The 17,794-nt window shown below is 42.1% G+C and overlaps 1 protein-coding gene across 1 annotated transcript in view; it reads right to left on the bottom strand.

Moving 5' to 3' along the window:
* LOC141164394 (ankyrin repeat and KH domain-containing protein 1-like) overlaps positions 1-17,794 on the bottom strand; it is a 200,983-nt gene that overhangs the window by 113,034 nt on the left and 70,155 nt on the right. Inside the window, exons 8-10 of the mRNA XM_073649568.1 lie at positions 13,520-13,757; positions 13,204-13,395; positions 11,441-11,550 (exon numbers count right to left, since the gene is read on the bottom strand). Coding sequence (XP_073505669.1) covers positions 11,441-11,550; positions 13,204-13,395; positions 13,520-13,757 — 540 coding nt within the window. The remainder of the gene's footprint in view (positions 1-11,440; positions 11,551-13,203; positions 13,396-13,519; positions 13,758-17,794) is intronic.

Raw genomic sequence — 17,794 nt, 5'->3', positions numbered from 1 at the left:
CACTGTTTTCTGTTGGAAATCCAGCAGTGCTCAGAATAATGAGCCCTGTATAACCCTCCCTCTCCACAGATTAGTAGTTTTCCATGTACACAGTATATTGATAAAAAGCTGCTAATCAGCGGAGAGGGTGTAGTTACACAGAGCAGGACTACATAAAAAGATCATCTCCTGCTGATAACAGCCTAGTAAATTACATTGCAGGAATCAGGGTATCAGCCCCTACATCAGTGGCCCCCAGCCTTTGTGACCTTGAGAACCACACATTCAGCACTAAGAGGGTCGTGAGCCACATGCAGCTCACACCCACCTCATTGTAGTGCCAACCAAAGCTCCCATTATGGATATACTGATATCCAAAGCTTTTCCACTGAAATCACCCCGAAGCAATATACAAAGATCCAGGGGTTCTTACAAATACCCCCATTCAGTATTCTACCAAAAAGCACTCCCAACAATGTCGCATCCAGCTTCAAGCACCTCCTCTGACAGGTAGTATCATCCTGTCTCCAGCGTACCATACTTAAATCTCTAAACCCCTAAGACCAGTATATGTGCATTCAGATCTGTTCTGTGTAGGGCTAGTCACAATATTCAACATTTTGAGACGTGCTCTTCATACCTGTTTGCTAGACCTGGAGCCAAGTCACCAAGCAGGCAGAGGCCACGAGCCACAATTCATGGGACCACGAGCCACAGGTTGGGGACCCCTGCCTTACATCATAGCAAAAACTTGCTGACAGATTCCATTTAGTACATTAATCTCTTGCTCTAGTATTAGTTGTTTGGTAGTCCTGTGACAAAAGGATTTCTTCTGTTCACTAATGGTCTCCCTCCCATCTTTCCCACTTTTCCCTTTTACTTTGAGGTTTGTTTTATTCTCCTCTTACTTATCTCTACACCCATTGTCTGGTTTACACTGTGGTTGGCAAGTTCTCTGGAAAGGTGTGCATAGATTGTATGCCTGTATGTATGCCTGGTTTTTCTGCTTTCTACCCACTCCTACTTTTCTGGTCACAACTGCCAGGCTTCCCCTCCTTCATAGCTAATGTATTTGAGATGATAAAATGATAATGACCAAGATATTGGCCTTAAACATAAGAGGTATGAATTCTAAAAATAAAAACCATTGTATATGACTTTATAAACCAATAGTCCAGTAATGTGATGTTTACACAAAACTCATTTGAAGGGGCAGAAAGTCCATGTTCTTAAGAGCCTGGATAGTCCAAAAGGTTTTCACACCACTTACTCCAATTATTCCAGGGGTTGAATCAGTCTAGTGGTTCAATCTCTGGCTCTGGAGATGATCCAGGTGGTTTACAACCATTTCCACAGATTTATAATCATTAATTGCTAAAGAGTTTTTTTTTTTTAATTAAAACTATTGCTTATGCCCATGTCCACCTCCTTTTAACCTGACAGTTCTGGCCAAAAATACAGTGAAAAATTATGAGCTTTCATCTTGCCCCAACTTTGATGGCAACTTTAATGCAGTACTGGACCCTTCTCTAGACCGTAGGAACTTATTTGATTTCAGCACTACTGCGTTAGCGAATTGGTGTACTGCATATATTTAGATATTTGGATATCGAGGTTTTCCAGTTGAAAATCTTCTCTGCCTTGTGCAGATTTGTCCTTGACCTCCCCAGATTTTCCTCCACTGGAAACTTATATCAAAAACTAGATGGTGGCCCGATTCTAACGCATCGGGTATTCTAGAATATGTATGCGGCAGACAGGGCGCAATCAGCAAAGCGGTTTTTAAATTTGGCGACTATATCGCAGATTAGTCACGGCCGGAAGTCGCGACTAATCAGCAGAGAGGGGGTTTAAATTTGGCGCCAATAATGGTGATTGGGTACTGGCACAGCTCATCTCTCGGCTGCGTCGCCGCTGATCTCCCGACGGTGGCCTGAGTGTTTAAAATCCGGCGCCAATTCGCGGACGTACTGCGGTAGTCGCTGATTGATTGTGGCCGGCTGGGAGCGACCAATCAGCGAACCGTGTTACTGAGTACTGGAGAGCGAGTTTAAATTTGGCGCCCAAATCGCTGATTGGTCGCAGGCGGCTGGCAGCCGCGACCAATCAGCACAGCATTGTTTAAATTTGGCGGCAATAATGCTGATTGGTCGCCGGCCGCAACCAATCAGCAGAGCGGTGTTTAAATTTGTCGGCAAGATCGCTGATTGGTCGCGGGCAGTGTCCGCGACCAATCAGCACATCAGTGTTTAAATGTGACTCCAAGATCGGTGATTGGTCGCGGCAGCTATTTAAGTGTGGCGCCCAAATCGGTGATTGGTCGCGGGCAGAGGCCGCGACCAATCAGCACAGCGGTGTTTAACTTTTGCGCCAAGATCACCGATTGGTCGCGGCCGGAGAGCGCGACCCATCAGCGAATCGTATTGGTGAGGACGGGGGAGCGGAATCGTATTAGTGAGGACCGGGGAGCGGCGCTGCCTGTGCGGCTACTTTCGCTGCGAGAAGCCGGGAGATGAGCGGCTGCTCGCAGCAGAAGTATCCCGACCCGCAGCGCCACTCCCCGGTCCTCCCTTCACACCCTAGCCGCATGGAGGTCAGCGGCGCCGGCGGTCGAGGTCCTTCTGCTGCTACCGGCCGGGAGATGATCGCCTCGCGCCGGTCATCTCCCGGCTGCATCTCCGTCCCGCAGATGAGCCGCTAACGGCCGCCATCTTTTTTCTGAAATCCCACGTCGCTGATTGGCCGCTGCCGGACCAGTGAGTGACGCGGAATTTCCTGGACAGACAGACGGGATAAGACGATATATATATATCCCTCAAAGCATTTCTGATCACTCAGCAATAGTACCTACTGTTTAGGTTGGTGTGTGCTCAAGGCAGAAGCTATGGAGACAACACTCTGCTTAAATGCAGTCGTCCTTAAGGCTCATTCAGGTTTTCCTCATACGAGTGATAGTGTTTTTCACAGATAGCATTCAGACCTATGAGTCTTTTTTGGCTGTTAACAGGACCATGTTTTTTTGCAGACTGAGGGGTTGTGCAAAGTCATGGAGACATGTCAGATATTGACCCTAGTGCCTGCTGAAACTTGGCAATGTAAGTCTTTGGGTCCACGAAGAGGGAAAAAAAAAAATATATAAAAAGCGGATGCATCAGTGTGCTGTAAGTTTTTCATGTACTGATAGAAGGTGAAAGCTGATGAAACTGTTGCAAATCTGATCAAAAATCACTGATGAAACTTGGTCCGTTTTCCTCCTATGTGAAAGGAGCCCTTCATTGTAAAAAAAAAAAAAAAATAATTTTATATTTCTGCTCAAAGTTTTGGGTCTTTATAGGCTTCTATCCTCCCCCCCACTTGTGCCCCTGACTCTTACAGTTTGACCTTTGTGGAACTCTTACTAAAATTTTTGCCAAAATACTGTCGATAAAACTAAGAAGTAATCTTGTATCTGATTCACCCAGATCAGACCGGGTTCATGCCGGGTAAGGCTACCATTAATCACTTAAGGAGTGAGAATTTTTTTTTTTTTTTCCCCCACTGACAAAGCCATGTGAGGGCTTGTTCATTTGTTTTTTTTTTTTTGAGGGACTAGTTTAGTTTAGTTGTAGCTTTGAATGACCCCATTTATTTTATCATATGGTTTACTGCAAAGTGGGAAAAAAAAAAAAAATCTAAGTGAAGTGAAATTGCAAAAAACAAACAAAAAAAAAAAAAACCAACAACGCAACTCCACAACTGCTTTTTGGGTCTTATTTTCTCGACAATTATTCTGCAGTAAAAATTACCTGGAAATATGACTGTCCAGGTCAGTAGGATTACAACGATGCCAAACTTAAATAGAATTAGTCTTATCGGTAATTCGGTTTCTAAGACCCTCCACAACAGCACCACCTGGAGGTTGCCTCCCCTTCCTAATTAAGGACAGGAAACACTACGTTAATAGCCCCTCCCCTATACTATCCCCAGTGTTTTCAAAGGACCACACAAGATGAATGCTTCAATAATATTTTATTAACACTAAAGGAGTTTTTCTCATAAGTCAAGAAGGGACGGGAATTACCCATGTTGTCGTGGAGGGTCTTAGAAACCGAATTACCGGTAAGACTAATTCTATTTTCTCCAATACTCTCCACGACAGCACCACCTGGAACAATACCAAAGAATGAATTAAGGGAGGGACAACCGCCTGTAGAACTTTCCTTCCAAATGCTAGGTCTCTATTTGACGTTAAATCCAATCTATAATGTTTAGCAAAGGTACGGACGGATGACCATGTAGCTGCCCTGCATATCTGCTCGACTGATGCGCTAGCCTTTTCAGCCCAGGAGACAGACATAGCTCTGGTGGAATGAGCTTTCAAGGATTCTGGAGGAAGTAAATCTTGATTTTTGAATGCCTCACAAATCACTTTTTTAATCCAATTTGCCAGGGTGTTTTTGGAGATTTTTTTCCCTTTGTTGGGGCCTCCATATTGTACAAATAGGCTCTGATCCTGTCTCCAGGACTCAGTCTGATTTAAGTAGAAGATGATAGTCCTTCTAACATCCAGTGAGTGGAACTCCTCTTCCCTGCTATTTGATGGATTCTGACAAAAAGATGGAAGGATTATAGGCTGAGACATGGAATTCAGATGAGACTTTGGGAAGAAATGAAGGCTCCAACTGGAGGATGATTCTGTCTTCCAGAACTCGAAAGTAATGCTCTCTGATGGAAAGTGCTTGAATTTCCCCAACTCTTCTAGCTGTAGTCAGGGCTACCAACAACGCTGCTTTCCATGACCGCTTGTCTATTTGAGATTCAGATATTGGCTCGAAAGGTTGTTTGGTAAGACCTTTAAGAATCGTATTGAGATCCCAAGGCGGAACATTTCTTGCTCTCGTCGGGTTCATTCGTGATGCAGCCATCATGAATCTCCTAATCCATCTGTTTTGGGCCAAATCCGTATCAAAATAGGAGGAGCTTAGGGTCGAGATCTGGACCTTAAGAGTGCTTGGTCTTCATCCTTTAGATAGACCGTTTTGCAAAAAATCCAGAATCTTAAGATATATTCGACTGAAAGGGATCTAGTGTGAGGGTCATACCATAGCTTGAAGGTCTTCCAGATCTTTCCATAAATGGAGTTTGTGACCTACTTCCTGCTTTTCTGCAGTGTATAGATCACCTCCTCTGAAAAGCCACTGGCTTTTAGGATGGTGGCTAAGGAGAGATTTTGAGGGGTCGGATGGTAGATCGGACCCTGATGCAGCAGATTGTGTATCTGAGGAAGAATCAACGGATCTGCCACCTTCAAACTGTTCAATATTCCGAACTTTGCCCTTTTGAGCCACATCAAAGCTATGAGGATTGTTTTTATTCTAGGTTCTCCAGAGTAGCCACCTTCCTTTGATGACTACTTTGCACACTCTTGGCATTCTCTTGATGAGCTTCAAGAGGTAGTCACCGGAAATGGTTTTCACTTCACAGGTGTGCCCTGTCAGGTTTAATAAGTGGGATTTCTTGCCTTATAAATGGGGTTGGGACCATCAGTTGTGTTGTGCAGAAGTCTGGTGGATACACAGCTGATAGTTCTACTGAATAGACTGTTAGAATTTGTATTATGGCAAGAAAAAAGCAGCTAAGTAAAGAAAAACGAGTGGCCATCATTACTTTAAGAAATGAAGGTCAGTCAGTGCGAAAAATTGGGAAAACTTTGAAAGTGACCCCAAGTGCAGTTGCAAAAACCATCAAGCGCTACAAAGAAACTGGCTCACATGAGGACCGCCCCAGGAAAGGAAGACCAAGAGTTACCTCTGCTTCTGAGGATAAGTTTATCAGAGTCACCAGCCCCAGAAACCGCAGGTTAACAGCAGCTCAGATTAAAGACCGGGTCAATGCCACACAGTTCGAGCAGCAGGCACATCTCTTCAACAACTGTTAAGATGAGAATTTGTGCAGCAGGCCTTCATGGTAACATAGCTGCTAGGAAACCACTGCCAAGGACAGGCAAAAAGCAGAAGAGACTTGTTTGGGCTAAAGAACACAAGGAATGGACATTAGACCAGTGGAAATCTGTGCTTTGGTCTGATGAGTCCAAATTTGAGATCTTTGGTTCCAACCACCGTGTCTTTGTGCGACGCAGAAAAGGTGAACAGATGGACTCTACATGCCTGGTCCCACCGTGAAGCATGGAGGAGGAGGTGTGATGGTGTGGGGGTGCTTTGCTGGCGACACTGTTGGGGATTTATTTAAAATTGAAGGCATACTGAACCAGTATGGCTACCACAGCATCTTGCAGCAGCATGCTATTCCATCTGGTTTGCGTTTAGTTGTACCATCATTTATTTTTCAACAGGACAATGACCCCAAACACACCTCCAGGCTGTGTAAGGGCTATTTGACCAAGAAGGAGAGTGATGGGGTGCTACACCAGATGACCTGGCCTCCACAGTCACCAGACCTGAACCCAATCGGGATGGTTTGGGGTGAGCTGGACCGCAGAGAGAAGGCAAAAGGGCCAACAAGTGCTAAGCATCTCTGGGAACTCCTTCAAGATTGCTGGAAGACCATTTTCGGTGACTACCTCTTGAAGCTCATCAAGAGAATGCCAAGAGTGTGCAAAGCAGTCATCAAAGCAAAAGGTGGCTACTTTGAAGAACCTAGAATATAAGACATATTTTCAGTTGATTCACACTTTTTTGTTAAGTATATAATTCCACACGTGTTAATTCATAGTTGTGATGCCTTCAGTGTGAATGCACAATTTTCATAGTCAAGAAAATACAGAAAAATCTTAAAATGAGAAGGTGTGTCCAAACTTTTGGTCTGTACTATATTATATATATATATATATATATATATATATATATATATATATATATATATATATATATATATATATATATATATATATATATATATATATATATATATATATATATATATATATATACACACACACACACATACATACACACATACATATACACAGTGCCTACAAGTAGTATTCAACCCCCTGCAGATTTAGCTGGTTGACACATGCGGAATTAACTTGGCATTGTGACATTTGTACTGTAGATCAGCCTGGAAGTGGGAAATGCACTGCAGCAAATTTTTTTTTTTTTTTAAAACGTTAAAAGTTAATTCAGAGTGTCATTTATTATTCAACCCCTCAAACCACAAGAATTCTGTTTGGTCCCCCTAAAGTATTAAGAAGTAGTTCAGGCACCAAGAATAATGAGCTTCACGTGTGGATTAAAGATCTCTTTTGCCAGCCTTTTCTGACTATTTAAGACCCTCCCCAAACTTGTGAACAGCACTCAGACATGGTCAACATGGGAAAGACAAAGGAGCATTCCAAGGCCATCAGAGACAAGATCGTGGAGGGTCACAAGGCTGGCAAGGGGTACAAAACCCTTTCCAAGGAGTTGGGCCTACCTGTCTCCACTGTTGGGAGCATCATCCGTAAGTGGAAGGCTTATGGAACTACTGTTAGCCTTCCACGGCCAGGACAGCCTTTGAAAGTGTCCACCCGTGCCGAGGCCAGGCTTGTCCAAAGAGTCAAGGCTAACCCAAGGACAACAAGGAAGGAGCTCCGGGAAGATCTCATGGCAGTGGGGACATTGGTTTCAGTCAATACCATAAGTAACGTACTCCACCGCAATGGTCTCCATTCCAGACGAGCCCGTAAGGTACGTTTACTTTCAAAGTGTCATGTCAAGGCTCGTCTACAGTTTCCTCATGATCACTTGGAGGACTCTGAGACAGACTGGTTCAAGGTTCTATGGTCTGATGAGACCAAGATCGAGATCTTTGGTGCCAACCACACACGTGACGTTTGGAGACTGGATGGCACTGCATACGACCCCAAGAATATCATCCCTACAGTCAAGCATGGTGGTGGCAGCATCATGCTGTGGGGCTGTTTCTCAGCCAAGGGGCCTGGCCATCTGGTCCGCATCCATGGGAAGATGGAAAGCACGGCCTACCTGGAGATTTTGGCCAAGAACCTCCGCTCCTCCATCAAGGATCTTAAGATGGGTCGTAATTTCATCTTCCAACAAGACAACGACCCAAAGCACACAGCCAAGAAAACCAAGGCCTGGTTCAAGAGGGAAAAAGTCAAGGTGTTGGAGTGGCCTAGTCAGTCTCCTGACCTTAACCCAATTGAAAACTTGTGGAAGGAGCTCAAGAATAAAGTCCACATGAGACACCCAAAGAACCTAGATAACTTGGAGAAGATCTGCATGGAGGAGTGGGCCAAGATAACTCCACAGACCTGTGCCGGCCTGATCAGGTCTTATAAAAGACGATTATTAGCTGTAATTGCAAACAAGGGTTATTCCACAAAATATTAAACATAGGGGTTGTATAATAATTGACCCACACTTTTATGTTTAAAATGTAATAAAATTCAACTGAGCAACATAAGATTTATGCTTCTGTTCATAAAACCTACTCTCGTTTGCAGTTTGAAGGCTCTAACTTATTTGCATCTTATCAAACCAGCTAAATCTGCAGGGGGTTGAATACTACTTGTAGGCACTAATATAAATAAATATATATATATATATATATATATATATATATATATATATATATATATATATATATATATATATATATATATATATATATATATATATATATATATATATATATATATATATATATATACACACACACACATATACATACATACACACACACATACAGATGAATGTACAGTTGAAACCAGAAGTTTACACCATTACTGTCCCATTGCCAAACTGATCATGCTGGAGGATGTTGCAGGCAGCAGAAAGTTCTACACGGCGTCTCCTGACTCTCACAAACGTCTGTCACATGTGCTCAGTGTGAACCTGCTCTAATCCATGAAGAGCACAGGGCGCCAATTTCGAATCTGCCAAATGCCAATCATCATGCACGGTGTTGGGCTGTAAGCTCAACACCCACTTGTGGAAGTCGAGCCCTCATACCATCCTCATGGAGTCAGTTTCTGACAGTTTGAGCAGACACGTGGATGATAGTGGCCTGCTGAAGGTCATTTTGCAGGGCTCTGGCACTGCTCCTCTCTGAACTAAGGAGGTGATAGCGGTCCTGCTGCTGGGTTGTTGCCCTCCTATGACCCCCTCCATAGCTCTGGGTGTACTGGCCTATCTCCTGGTATCTGTTCCATGCTCTGGACACTGACCGACACCGGTAGCCTTCTTGCCACAGCTCGAAATGATGTGCCATCCTGGATGAGCTGAACTACCTGAGCAACTTCTGTGGGTTGTACTGTAGACACTGCCTCATGGTACTGTACCTCTTCTAGGGGTGAGAGCAATTACAGAATGCAAAAGTGACTAAAAACACCAGCCAAAAAGGATGAGAACATAGAAATGGTCTATAGTCACCACCTGCAGAACCACTCATTTATAGGGGGTATCTTGTTAATTGCCGATCATTTCTACCAGTTGTCTGTTCCATTTGCACAACAGCAGGAGAAACTGATTCACAATCAGTGTTGCTTCATAACTGGACAGGTAGATTTTACATCAGTGTGATTGACTTGGCGTTAAATACAATGTACTGTAAGTGTTCCTTTTATTTTTTTTGAGCAGTATATACATACACATCTACACTTTTGTTCTTTTTTTTTTTTTATTGTCCTGAAGAAATAGTTTTGGTGCAATTTCAAAATGTTTTGACAGTAAACTACTTACTACTTCATCCAGTTTTTGAATCCACATGTCCATTCAGCAGCGCAAGTTTAACCCCTTCTCTTCCTCCAGCATTCATCTCCTCCTTGTGGGTCTGCAGCAGACGTTTTTTTTAAAGTGTCATCTGTGGTTGTGGGTACACAACTCTAACCAGGTGATCAAGTTCTCATATTTCATCATTATTTTTCCTGGATACAACCCCATTGCGCTTTTTGGTCCTTCCAGTTTTATACAGAGATCTCGTGGAGAGATTCAAAATAATCTCTGGCTTGAGTGTTAATTGGCCAAAATCTGCCCTCTTTCTGATGCTGGCTGAAATCCCCTTCTCTGGGTGAGCTGGTCAGTTTGTCTCAGTTCATAGATCTCCCCTATTCTACAGTAGTATAGGCAGTTAAACTTTGACTCTTTAGGACAGGGTTCCCCAACTCCAGTCCTCAAGGCCCACCAACAGGTCATGTTTTCAGGATTTCCTTAGTATTACCCAGGTGATAATTGCATCACCTGCACAGGCAATAATTCCATCACCTGTGCAATACTAAGGAAATCCTGAAAACATGACCTGTTGGTGGGCCTTGAGGACTGGAGTTGGGGAACCCTGCTTTAGGAGAGGCTACAAAGAATAACCCAAAAGGCGTGGTCTTCGATTATCCCTGTTAGGTAAAATTAATATCTATAAAATAGGTCTATCCAGCTATCTCTTTCTACATTCCTATGGACCTTCCCCTTGGAGTTCTTCGATCGTCCTGTTAAGATTTTACCCTCATTTTACTGGTAGGGCAGATCCCCCCCAGATTGAGGCTAGCGACCTTGCAGTCCCACAAGGAGGTCTAGCAACTCCTCATATGCATAATTATCTAGCAGCACAATTAGTATATTGCTCTACTTCCATATGAGTAAGCCATATAGAGCTCTCCTTGGCCCTTAGGAGGAAGCGGATTTCTCAGTCAGTGGGAGGCAAATAGCTAAACAAGATGAACACCGCAATTAGATTAGAGCAAGTTGTATACAAGAGATGTATAACTAAGATGAGCTTTGGGGAGAGTGGAAAGCTTACCCTGGGCAGGCGATTACCTGATAGCTTCTCCCATTGTCTCATGTACACCTTGATCGTTTAGTCTGCTGTACCGATTCTTTTTAAGGTAATATTTGATCTAGGGTGCACCGGTATAACTTTGAACATACTGGGATATTATTTAAATAAAATGTTCTTGTCGTCTTACTGTTAGAATTGGGAATGTGTTTTTTTTCTGCTGTATTTCTTGACTAGATAGGATGGGTTTGGGGGTAGAAGGATAGGGTAATGTTCATCTTTATGCTGTATGTATTTAAAACATCCCTAGAATTATTTTATGTAAAAAAGGGAAACATTTAGCAAAATGTAACAGTAGTCGCTGATTTTCCCCAGCAATGATGCAGCAGTGCTCCCAGTCTTTGCTTTCTTGCATCCGACAAGTGGCTGGGGCTGTCATGTGCTGGCCACAAGTAACCAAACAGAAGGAACATTGCTGGAAGGTCATTGCTATATTGTGGGGTTGGGGTGAGAAATAAAACTATTGTTTCATTTATATTTATCCATGAGCGTTTTAGAAAAAATTAATTTCACGTGCCACAGATATGCACAAGTTTCCATAGTGAAATAAGGTTTCTGTATTTAGTGTACACTACTCCTATGGATTGATATAGAAATTGCTATAGTTATTGAAAAAGCTATTATGGAAGAAGTTTTAATATATTGCATTATAATAAGTTGCATTAAAGTTAACTGCTTTAATCAAACTTACCAGATCAGCTCCAGCTTGAAGCAATGCTTCTGCCACATCTGTGTGGCCATTTTCACATGCATATGTTAAAGCGGTGTCTCCTGTGGCCGTGGAGGCATGGACATTTGCACCTTAAAGTAAAAACACCAGAGTTTTGTGTCTGCAATATGCAATATCTATGCAGTGGGAGATTAAAGGGATGGTGGAGGAATAAAAAATTAGGTCTTTCTTCTAGAATTGTGAAACACTCCTGTCCTTGGGTTGTATGTGCCATTATAGATCACCGCTAGAGGACCCCCATATATGGAGGTCTATATACCCCATTTACAGCCCTATAAATGCATGCATTTTAGAAGTGTGTAAACTGTTCATAACGATGCCAACCATAATTTTAACCCCATCACGACCTCGGACATACTTGTACGTTAAAGTAGTGTCCTGCCTTTGATTTGGGCTCGCACGCCGAGCACCCATCTTTCCCAGCCTGTGACGGCTGATTTAATCAGCATTCAAGCGCCTTTAACAGCCGTGGGTCGAATGGAGCTCCGTGCACAGCTGTAAACCTGTTAAATGCTGCTGTCAGTCCCTAAGGGGGACTAACACGTACAGTAAATTGTGAGAAAAAAAATAAAGTTTTTAAAGATCTGAAAATACAAAAAGTTCAAATCACCTCCTTTTTACCCCATTTAAAATAAACCAATAAAAAAAATATATATATACACATATTTGGTATCGTTACATTAGGAAAAGTCTTCTAATATAAAATAAATTAATCCGATCGGTAAACGTGAAAGAAAAATTAGGTTTTTTTTGGCTGCCACAACATTGCTATACAATGCAATAGGAAGCCATCAAAACCTTGTATTTACCCCAAAATTATATCCGTAAAAATGTCTACTCTGGGCATAAGCCATCACACAGCCCTATATCCCGAGAAACGATAATGTTACAAGTCTCGGAAAGTAGAGACAAATTTTTTTTTTCCCCCTTACAAATTTATTAATTTTTTTTTCCAACACTTAAAAAAAACACACACACACAAACATTCTACACACTTTTGGTATCTGCGTACTCATACTGACCTGGAGAATTTTATTGCCTTGTCTGTTTTACCATATAATGATCATGTGAAAAACACCCAAAAAAAACAAATTGTGGAATTGCATTTTTTTTTTTTGCAATTTCAGCACATTTGGAACTTTTTTCCCGCTTTCCGATGCATCACATGATATAATGAATGAAGTCCTTCAAAACTACAATTTTTCCCGCTAAAAAGCAAGCCCTCATATGGCTATAATGACGAAAAAAAAAAAGTAATGGCTCATGGAAAGAGGAAAAAAAAACTAAAATGGAAAAAAAAAATGGCAAGGTTGTGAAGGGGTTAAAAGGACTGGCTACTTTTCCTTTAACATGGTGTTGTAGACATGATTTTATGCCACTTAGTTCTCCTCCTGCACTTGTTAATCTTTCCTCACAGATGCACAGCTCTCCAGTCCATACAATGGCTGCTTATGCAGGAATATGTGACCAGACAAGTCCATCAGCCTCCTCAAATAGAAGAACAGCTCTCCCATGTAAAGGGATTTTCTATTGGAGGAGGCTGATTGACCATTCTGGTCCCATGCTCCTCCACCAGCAGTCATTTCTGAGACTGAACAGCTGTGCAGAAGGAGAACTTGTAATACTGATATTTTAACATATGCTGGGGACATGCTTTTGTGGACAACCCATTCATGTCTAGGGGAAAAAAGAAGACCCCAAGCCTAAAGTTATAAAACACATACCAGCAGACAGAAGATACTTCACTAGTTCAAGATGTCCTTCCTGAGATGCTTCCATGAGAGGAGTTGAGCAACCAAGCTCTACATCTGCCCCGGATTTCACAAGAAAATCTGTGACTTCAGCAAATCCTCCGCAGCATGCCAGCGTAAGAGCAGTTTCCTGGGTTTCTTCAGTCTGAGTATTTATGTTTGCACCTACAATATTAAGTTGCATCAGCATGTAGCAGTCATAATTTCCATGAGCAAAACATGGGAATATTTGGCAAATTTTTACTTTATAGCATTTTATCTATAGATGATCAAATGGACATAAAATTACCTTGTGCTAAAAGAAGTGCCACCATTTCCTCATGTCCTTCTCGCGCCGCTTCCATCAAAGGTGTGTAGCCTTCATCATTCACCTCTTCAAGATTGGCGCCTCTTTCTATTAAAAGAGCTGCTAGCTCTACATGCCCGCCACAAGCAGCTAACGTGAGGGGGGATTCAAAAGAATCTGCAGGCATATTGACCTGAGCTCCACTATCAAGTAGTAAGCGCGCTACCCCAACATGTCCATCCTAAAAAGGCAAAATATAAGAGATCAAAGTCACGCAGCACGGAGTGGAGTCTACAATAGTATTTACAGGGCTGGAAAAGCAATCAGAATCCTACTCATGCATTGTGAGAGGTTACTCTGTACAACGCTGCACCATATTTAATGGGTTTGTCTGACAGACTTATGCCATATCCAGATTATATGGATTCAGATTCCACCTCTGGGACCTACATCCATCTCCAGGAGTCCCTTGATGTCAGGACGGATGCCCTGGCCACATTTAATGGAGGAGAGGCAATGTAGAACTTTTTTCTGAAAGGAGGTTCCCGGGTCTTCCATTCCGATGGGTGCTCCAGTGCTGCCGTGACAAAGGTGGCCATCTCCATTCACTGTTATACTATAGCACATGTACAAACATTTTATTTTTGCGGCCAGGGCAGTAGTCCTAATGAGGCATCAGGGGACCTCCTACTGAAGATAGGTGGGACTCACATCAACGGCAGACCCTGTGGATATGCCACAAACATCTGGTCAGGAGTATTCTAACATAATAGAGCAAAATATCACTTAACCGGTTCCCGACCGCCCACTGTAGATAAACGTCCGCGCTGCCTGGGCTCTGTGCAGCGCCGACGTTTAAAAACGGTGGGTGGTCTCGCAGTGCTCAGGACCCCCAGGGTCCTGCAAGCACTGCGATTCCGGTGCAGAGCGTTAGCTCTGACAGGGTACATCATCGGGACCTGATTAGATCAGGTCCCAGTGATGTTAACCCTTCGCTGACTTCTATATGCTGCGATCTATAGTGATCGCGGCATATAGGAGACAGCAGGAAGAGAGGGGGTCGTCTTACTTACCTCCGAAGACCTCCGCTTCGTTTGAGGACCTGGGGTTGCTATGGCAGCTGGAGGTCACATGACCGCCTCCAGCTCTGCCATATATGGTGTTCTTCCTGTCTGGCTTCAGCCTGTGTGTAGCTGATGCCAGACAGGAGACTGACTGAAACAGTCAGTGAAGATCTCATGTAATGTAATATATGTCTATTACATTACATGAGATCAGTGATCAGAAAAATAAAAATTAATGTCCCATACAGGGACTAAGTAAAAGTGTAAAAAAAAGTAAAAAAAAAGTTTTTAAACTATTAAAAAAAAAAAAAACACAATAAATAAAAATAAATAAAATATTAAACCAATAAATCCGTATATTACTACAAAACCAAAAAAAGTACACATATTTGGTATCGCCGCGTCCGAAACAACCCGAGCTATAAAACGGTCACACTAATTAACTCCTTCTGTGCACACCGTAATAAAAATAAATAAAAAACGGAGCAAAAAAATATGCTTTTTCATCTTATCGCCAAACAAAAAGTGGAAAAAAATGCGATCAAAAAGCAGAATAGAAATAAAAATGGTACCACTGAAAACTTCATCTTGTTCCGCAAAAAAAAGCCGCCATACAGCTCCAGCAGCCGAAAAATAAAAAAGTTATAGCGCTCAGAATAAAGCAATGCAAAAAAAATATTTTTTTTTCTATAAAATTGTTTTATTGTGTAAAAGCGCCAAAACATAAAAAAAATACAGTAAGTGTAGTATCGCTGTAAACGTACTGACCCGAAGAATAACTCTGCCTGATCACTTTTACCACACGCAGAACGGCATAAAAAAAAACTCAAAAAACAATTCCTGAAGTGTTTGTTTTTGTTAACTTTACCTCCCAAAAAACGGAATAGAAAGCGATCAAAAAATGTCACGTACCCAAAAATGGTTCCAATAAAAAGGTCAACTCGTCCCGCAAAAAACAAGCCGTCACATGACTATCGGCCGAAATATGGAAAAATTATAGCTCTCAAAATATGGTGATGCAAAAACTAGATTTTGCAAACAAAAGCGTATTTTAGTGTGTGACAGCTGTCAGTCATAAAAACCCGATATAAATCTGGTATCTCTGTAATCGCACCGACCCGAAGAATAAAGTAATCTAATCAGTTATATCACACTAGGAACGGCATAAAAAATAAATAAAACAAATATTATTCACCTGCTACTGATTTGTTTATTATGTCTAGTAAGGCTCTGCTCACATTTATCCTGTGCTCTGCGCTGAGCACTTACACCAGAGTTTCCGTGTAAATCTCTGAAATACGTGATTCAGCCAGAACCCATGATGGAAGATTCCCTGTAATGAGGCAGATATAGGCCACTGTGGACGCCGTCTAGCCTGGGATCCCACGGTGTCATTTGTTTTAGGCGTGCATAAAAGTGCGGTTGGCCACAGTTTTGTGCACTTCTGAAAAAAAGGACACCACTAAACAGAGGCCAGACGGAGTCCAGAGTAACTCTGCTGCCTCATTATAGTGAATGGATCCTGCAGGGGCTTCATCTGAATTACATCACTTGGAAATTTAGATGGAAACCCAGATGTAAGTGCTCAGCCTAGAGCGCCGGATAAATGTTACGTAAAATGTTCCCAATAAAAGCTTCAACTCAGTCCTCAAAAAAAGCTAGTCCCCACTCAGGTCCATCATCTGTTAAAAATATAAGGGACTTCCAAGTTACTGGTAGCAGAAAGGCTCTGGAAAAGCAAAATGGTCTTTGCCCCCCAAAAGAAATTCAGAAAATTTTGTGGTCCCAAATCCAAATGCCTATTCTACAATAATTTGTTCTCCAATTGTCAAATAGCACTCCGTCCCCCCCAGATCTCGCCGTATGGCTGAGCCGTACGATACAGCCACATATGGGGTATTGCCACTTTTAGAAGAAATTGTGTGACACATTTCGGCACCATTTTTACCCATTGCCCTGTGTGAAAATGTAAAATCTGAGGGTAAAACATTTTTTTGTGGTAAAAATATAATTATGCTTTTTTCACTGCCCAATGGTATAAATTAAAAAATTAAAAAATGCTCACTACTTCCCTAGATGAATTCCTTGAGAGGTGTAGTTTACAAAATGGGGTCACTTGTGGGGGTTTCTGCTGTTTTGGCATGTCAGCGACTCTTCAAATGTGACATGGTGTCTGCTGCCTATCCCAGCCAACATAGCACTTCTTTCTCTTCCGAACCCTGCCGTACACCAATACAGTGGTTTTCCCCCACATATGGGGTATCGGCGTACTCAGGAGAAATTGTACAACAAATTTCATGGTGCAATTTATCCTGTTACCCTTATGATAATGCAAAATTAGGGAATGAAAAACATTTTTTATGGGAAAAATGTGAAAATTTTATTTTTACGGCTCAATATTATAAACTTCTGTGAATCAGCTGGGGGTGCAAGGTGTTCACCACACATCTAGATAAGTTCCCTAAGGGGTCTAGTTTCTAAAATGGTGGCACTTGTGGGGGGTTTCCACTGTTTAGGCACATTAGGGGCTCCCCAAATGTGACATGGCGTCCGCTAATTATTCAAACAAATTTTACATTCAAAAAGTCTAATGGCGCTCCTTCCCTTCCGAACCCTGCTATGTGCCCAAACAGTAATTTGCCTCCACATATGGGGTATCAGCGTGTTCAGGAGAAATTGCTTAACAAATTTCATAGTGCAATTTATCCTATTACCCCTATGATAATGCAAAATTAAGGGATGAAAAACGGTTTTGTGGGAAAAATGTGAAAATTTTATTTTTACAGCTCAATATTATAAACTTCTGTGAAGCACCTTGGGGTTCAAGGTGCTCACCACACATCTAGATAAGTTCCCTAAGGGGTCTAGTTTCCAAAATGGTGTCACTTGTGGGGGGTTTCCACTGTTTAGGCACATCAGGAGCTCTCCAAACGCAACATAGCGTCTGCTAATTATTCAGACAAATTTTACATTCAAAAAGTCTAATGGCGCTCCTTCCCTTCCGAACCCTGCCGTGCGCACAAAAAGTGGTTTTCCCTCACATATGGGGTATCAGCACGCTCAAGAGAAATTGCACAAAAAAATTTGGGGTCCATTTTTTCATGTTACCCCTGTGAAAATAAAAAAAATTGGGTGTAAAGTAACGTTTTTGTGAAAAAAGTTAAATGTTAATTTTTTTCTTCCACATTCCAAAAATTCCTGTGAAGCACCTGAA

This window comes from Phyllobates terribilis, unplaced genomic scaffold (genome assembly GCF_046119375.1).
Source record: "Phyllobates terribilis strain yellow unplaced genomic scaffold, ASM4611937v1 Scaffold_10__3_contigs__length_209671492, whole genome shotgun sequence".
Lineage (NCBI taxonomy): Eukaryota > Metazoa > Chordata > Amphibia > Anura > Dendrobatidae > Phyllobates > Phyllobates terribilis.
Note: the sequence above shows the minus strand (reverse complement) of the source record. Positions and strands in the feature narration are given on the sequence as shown.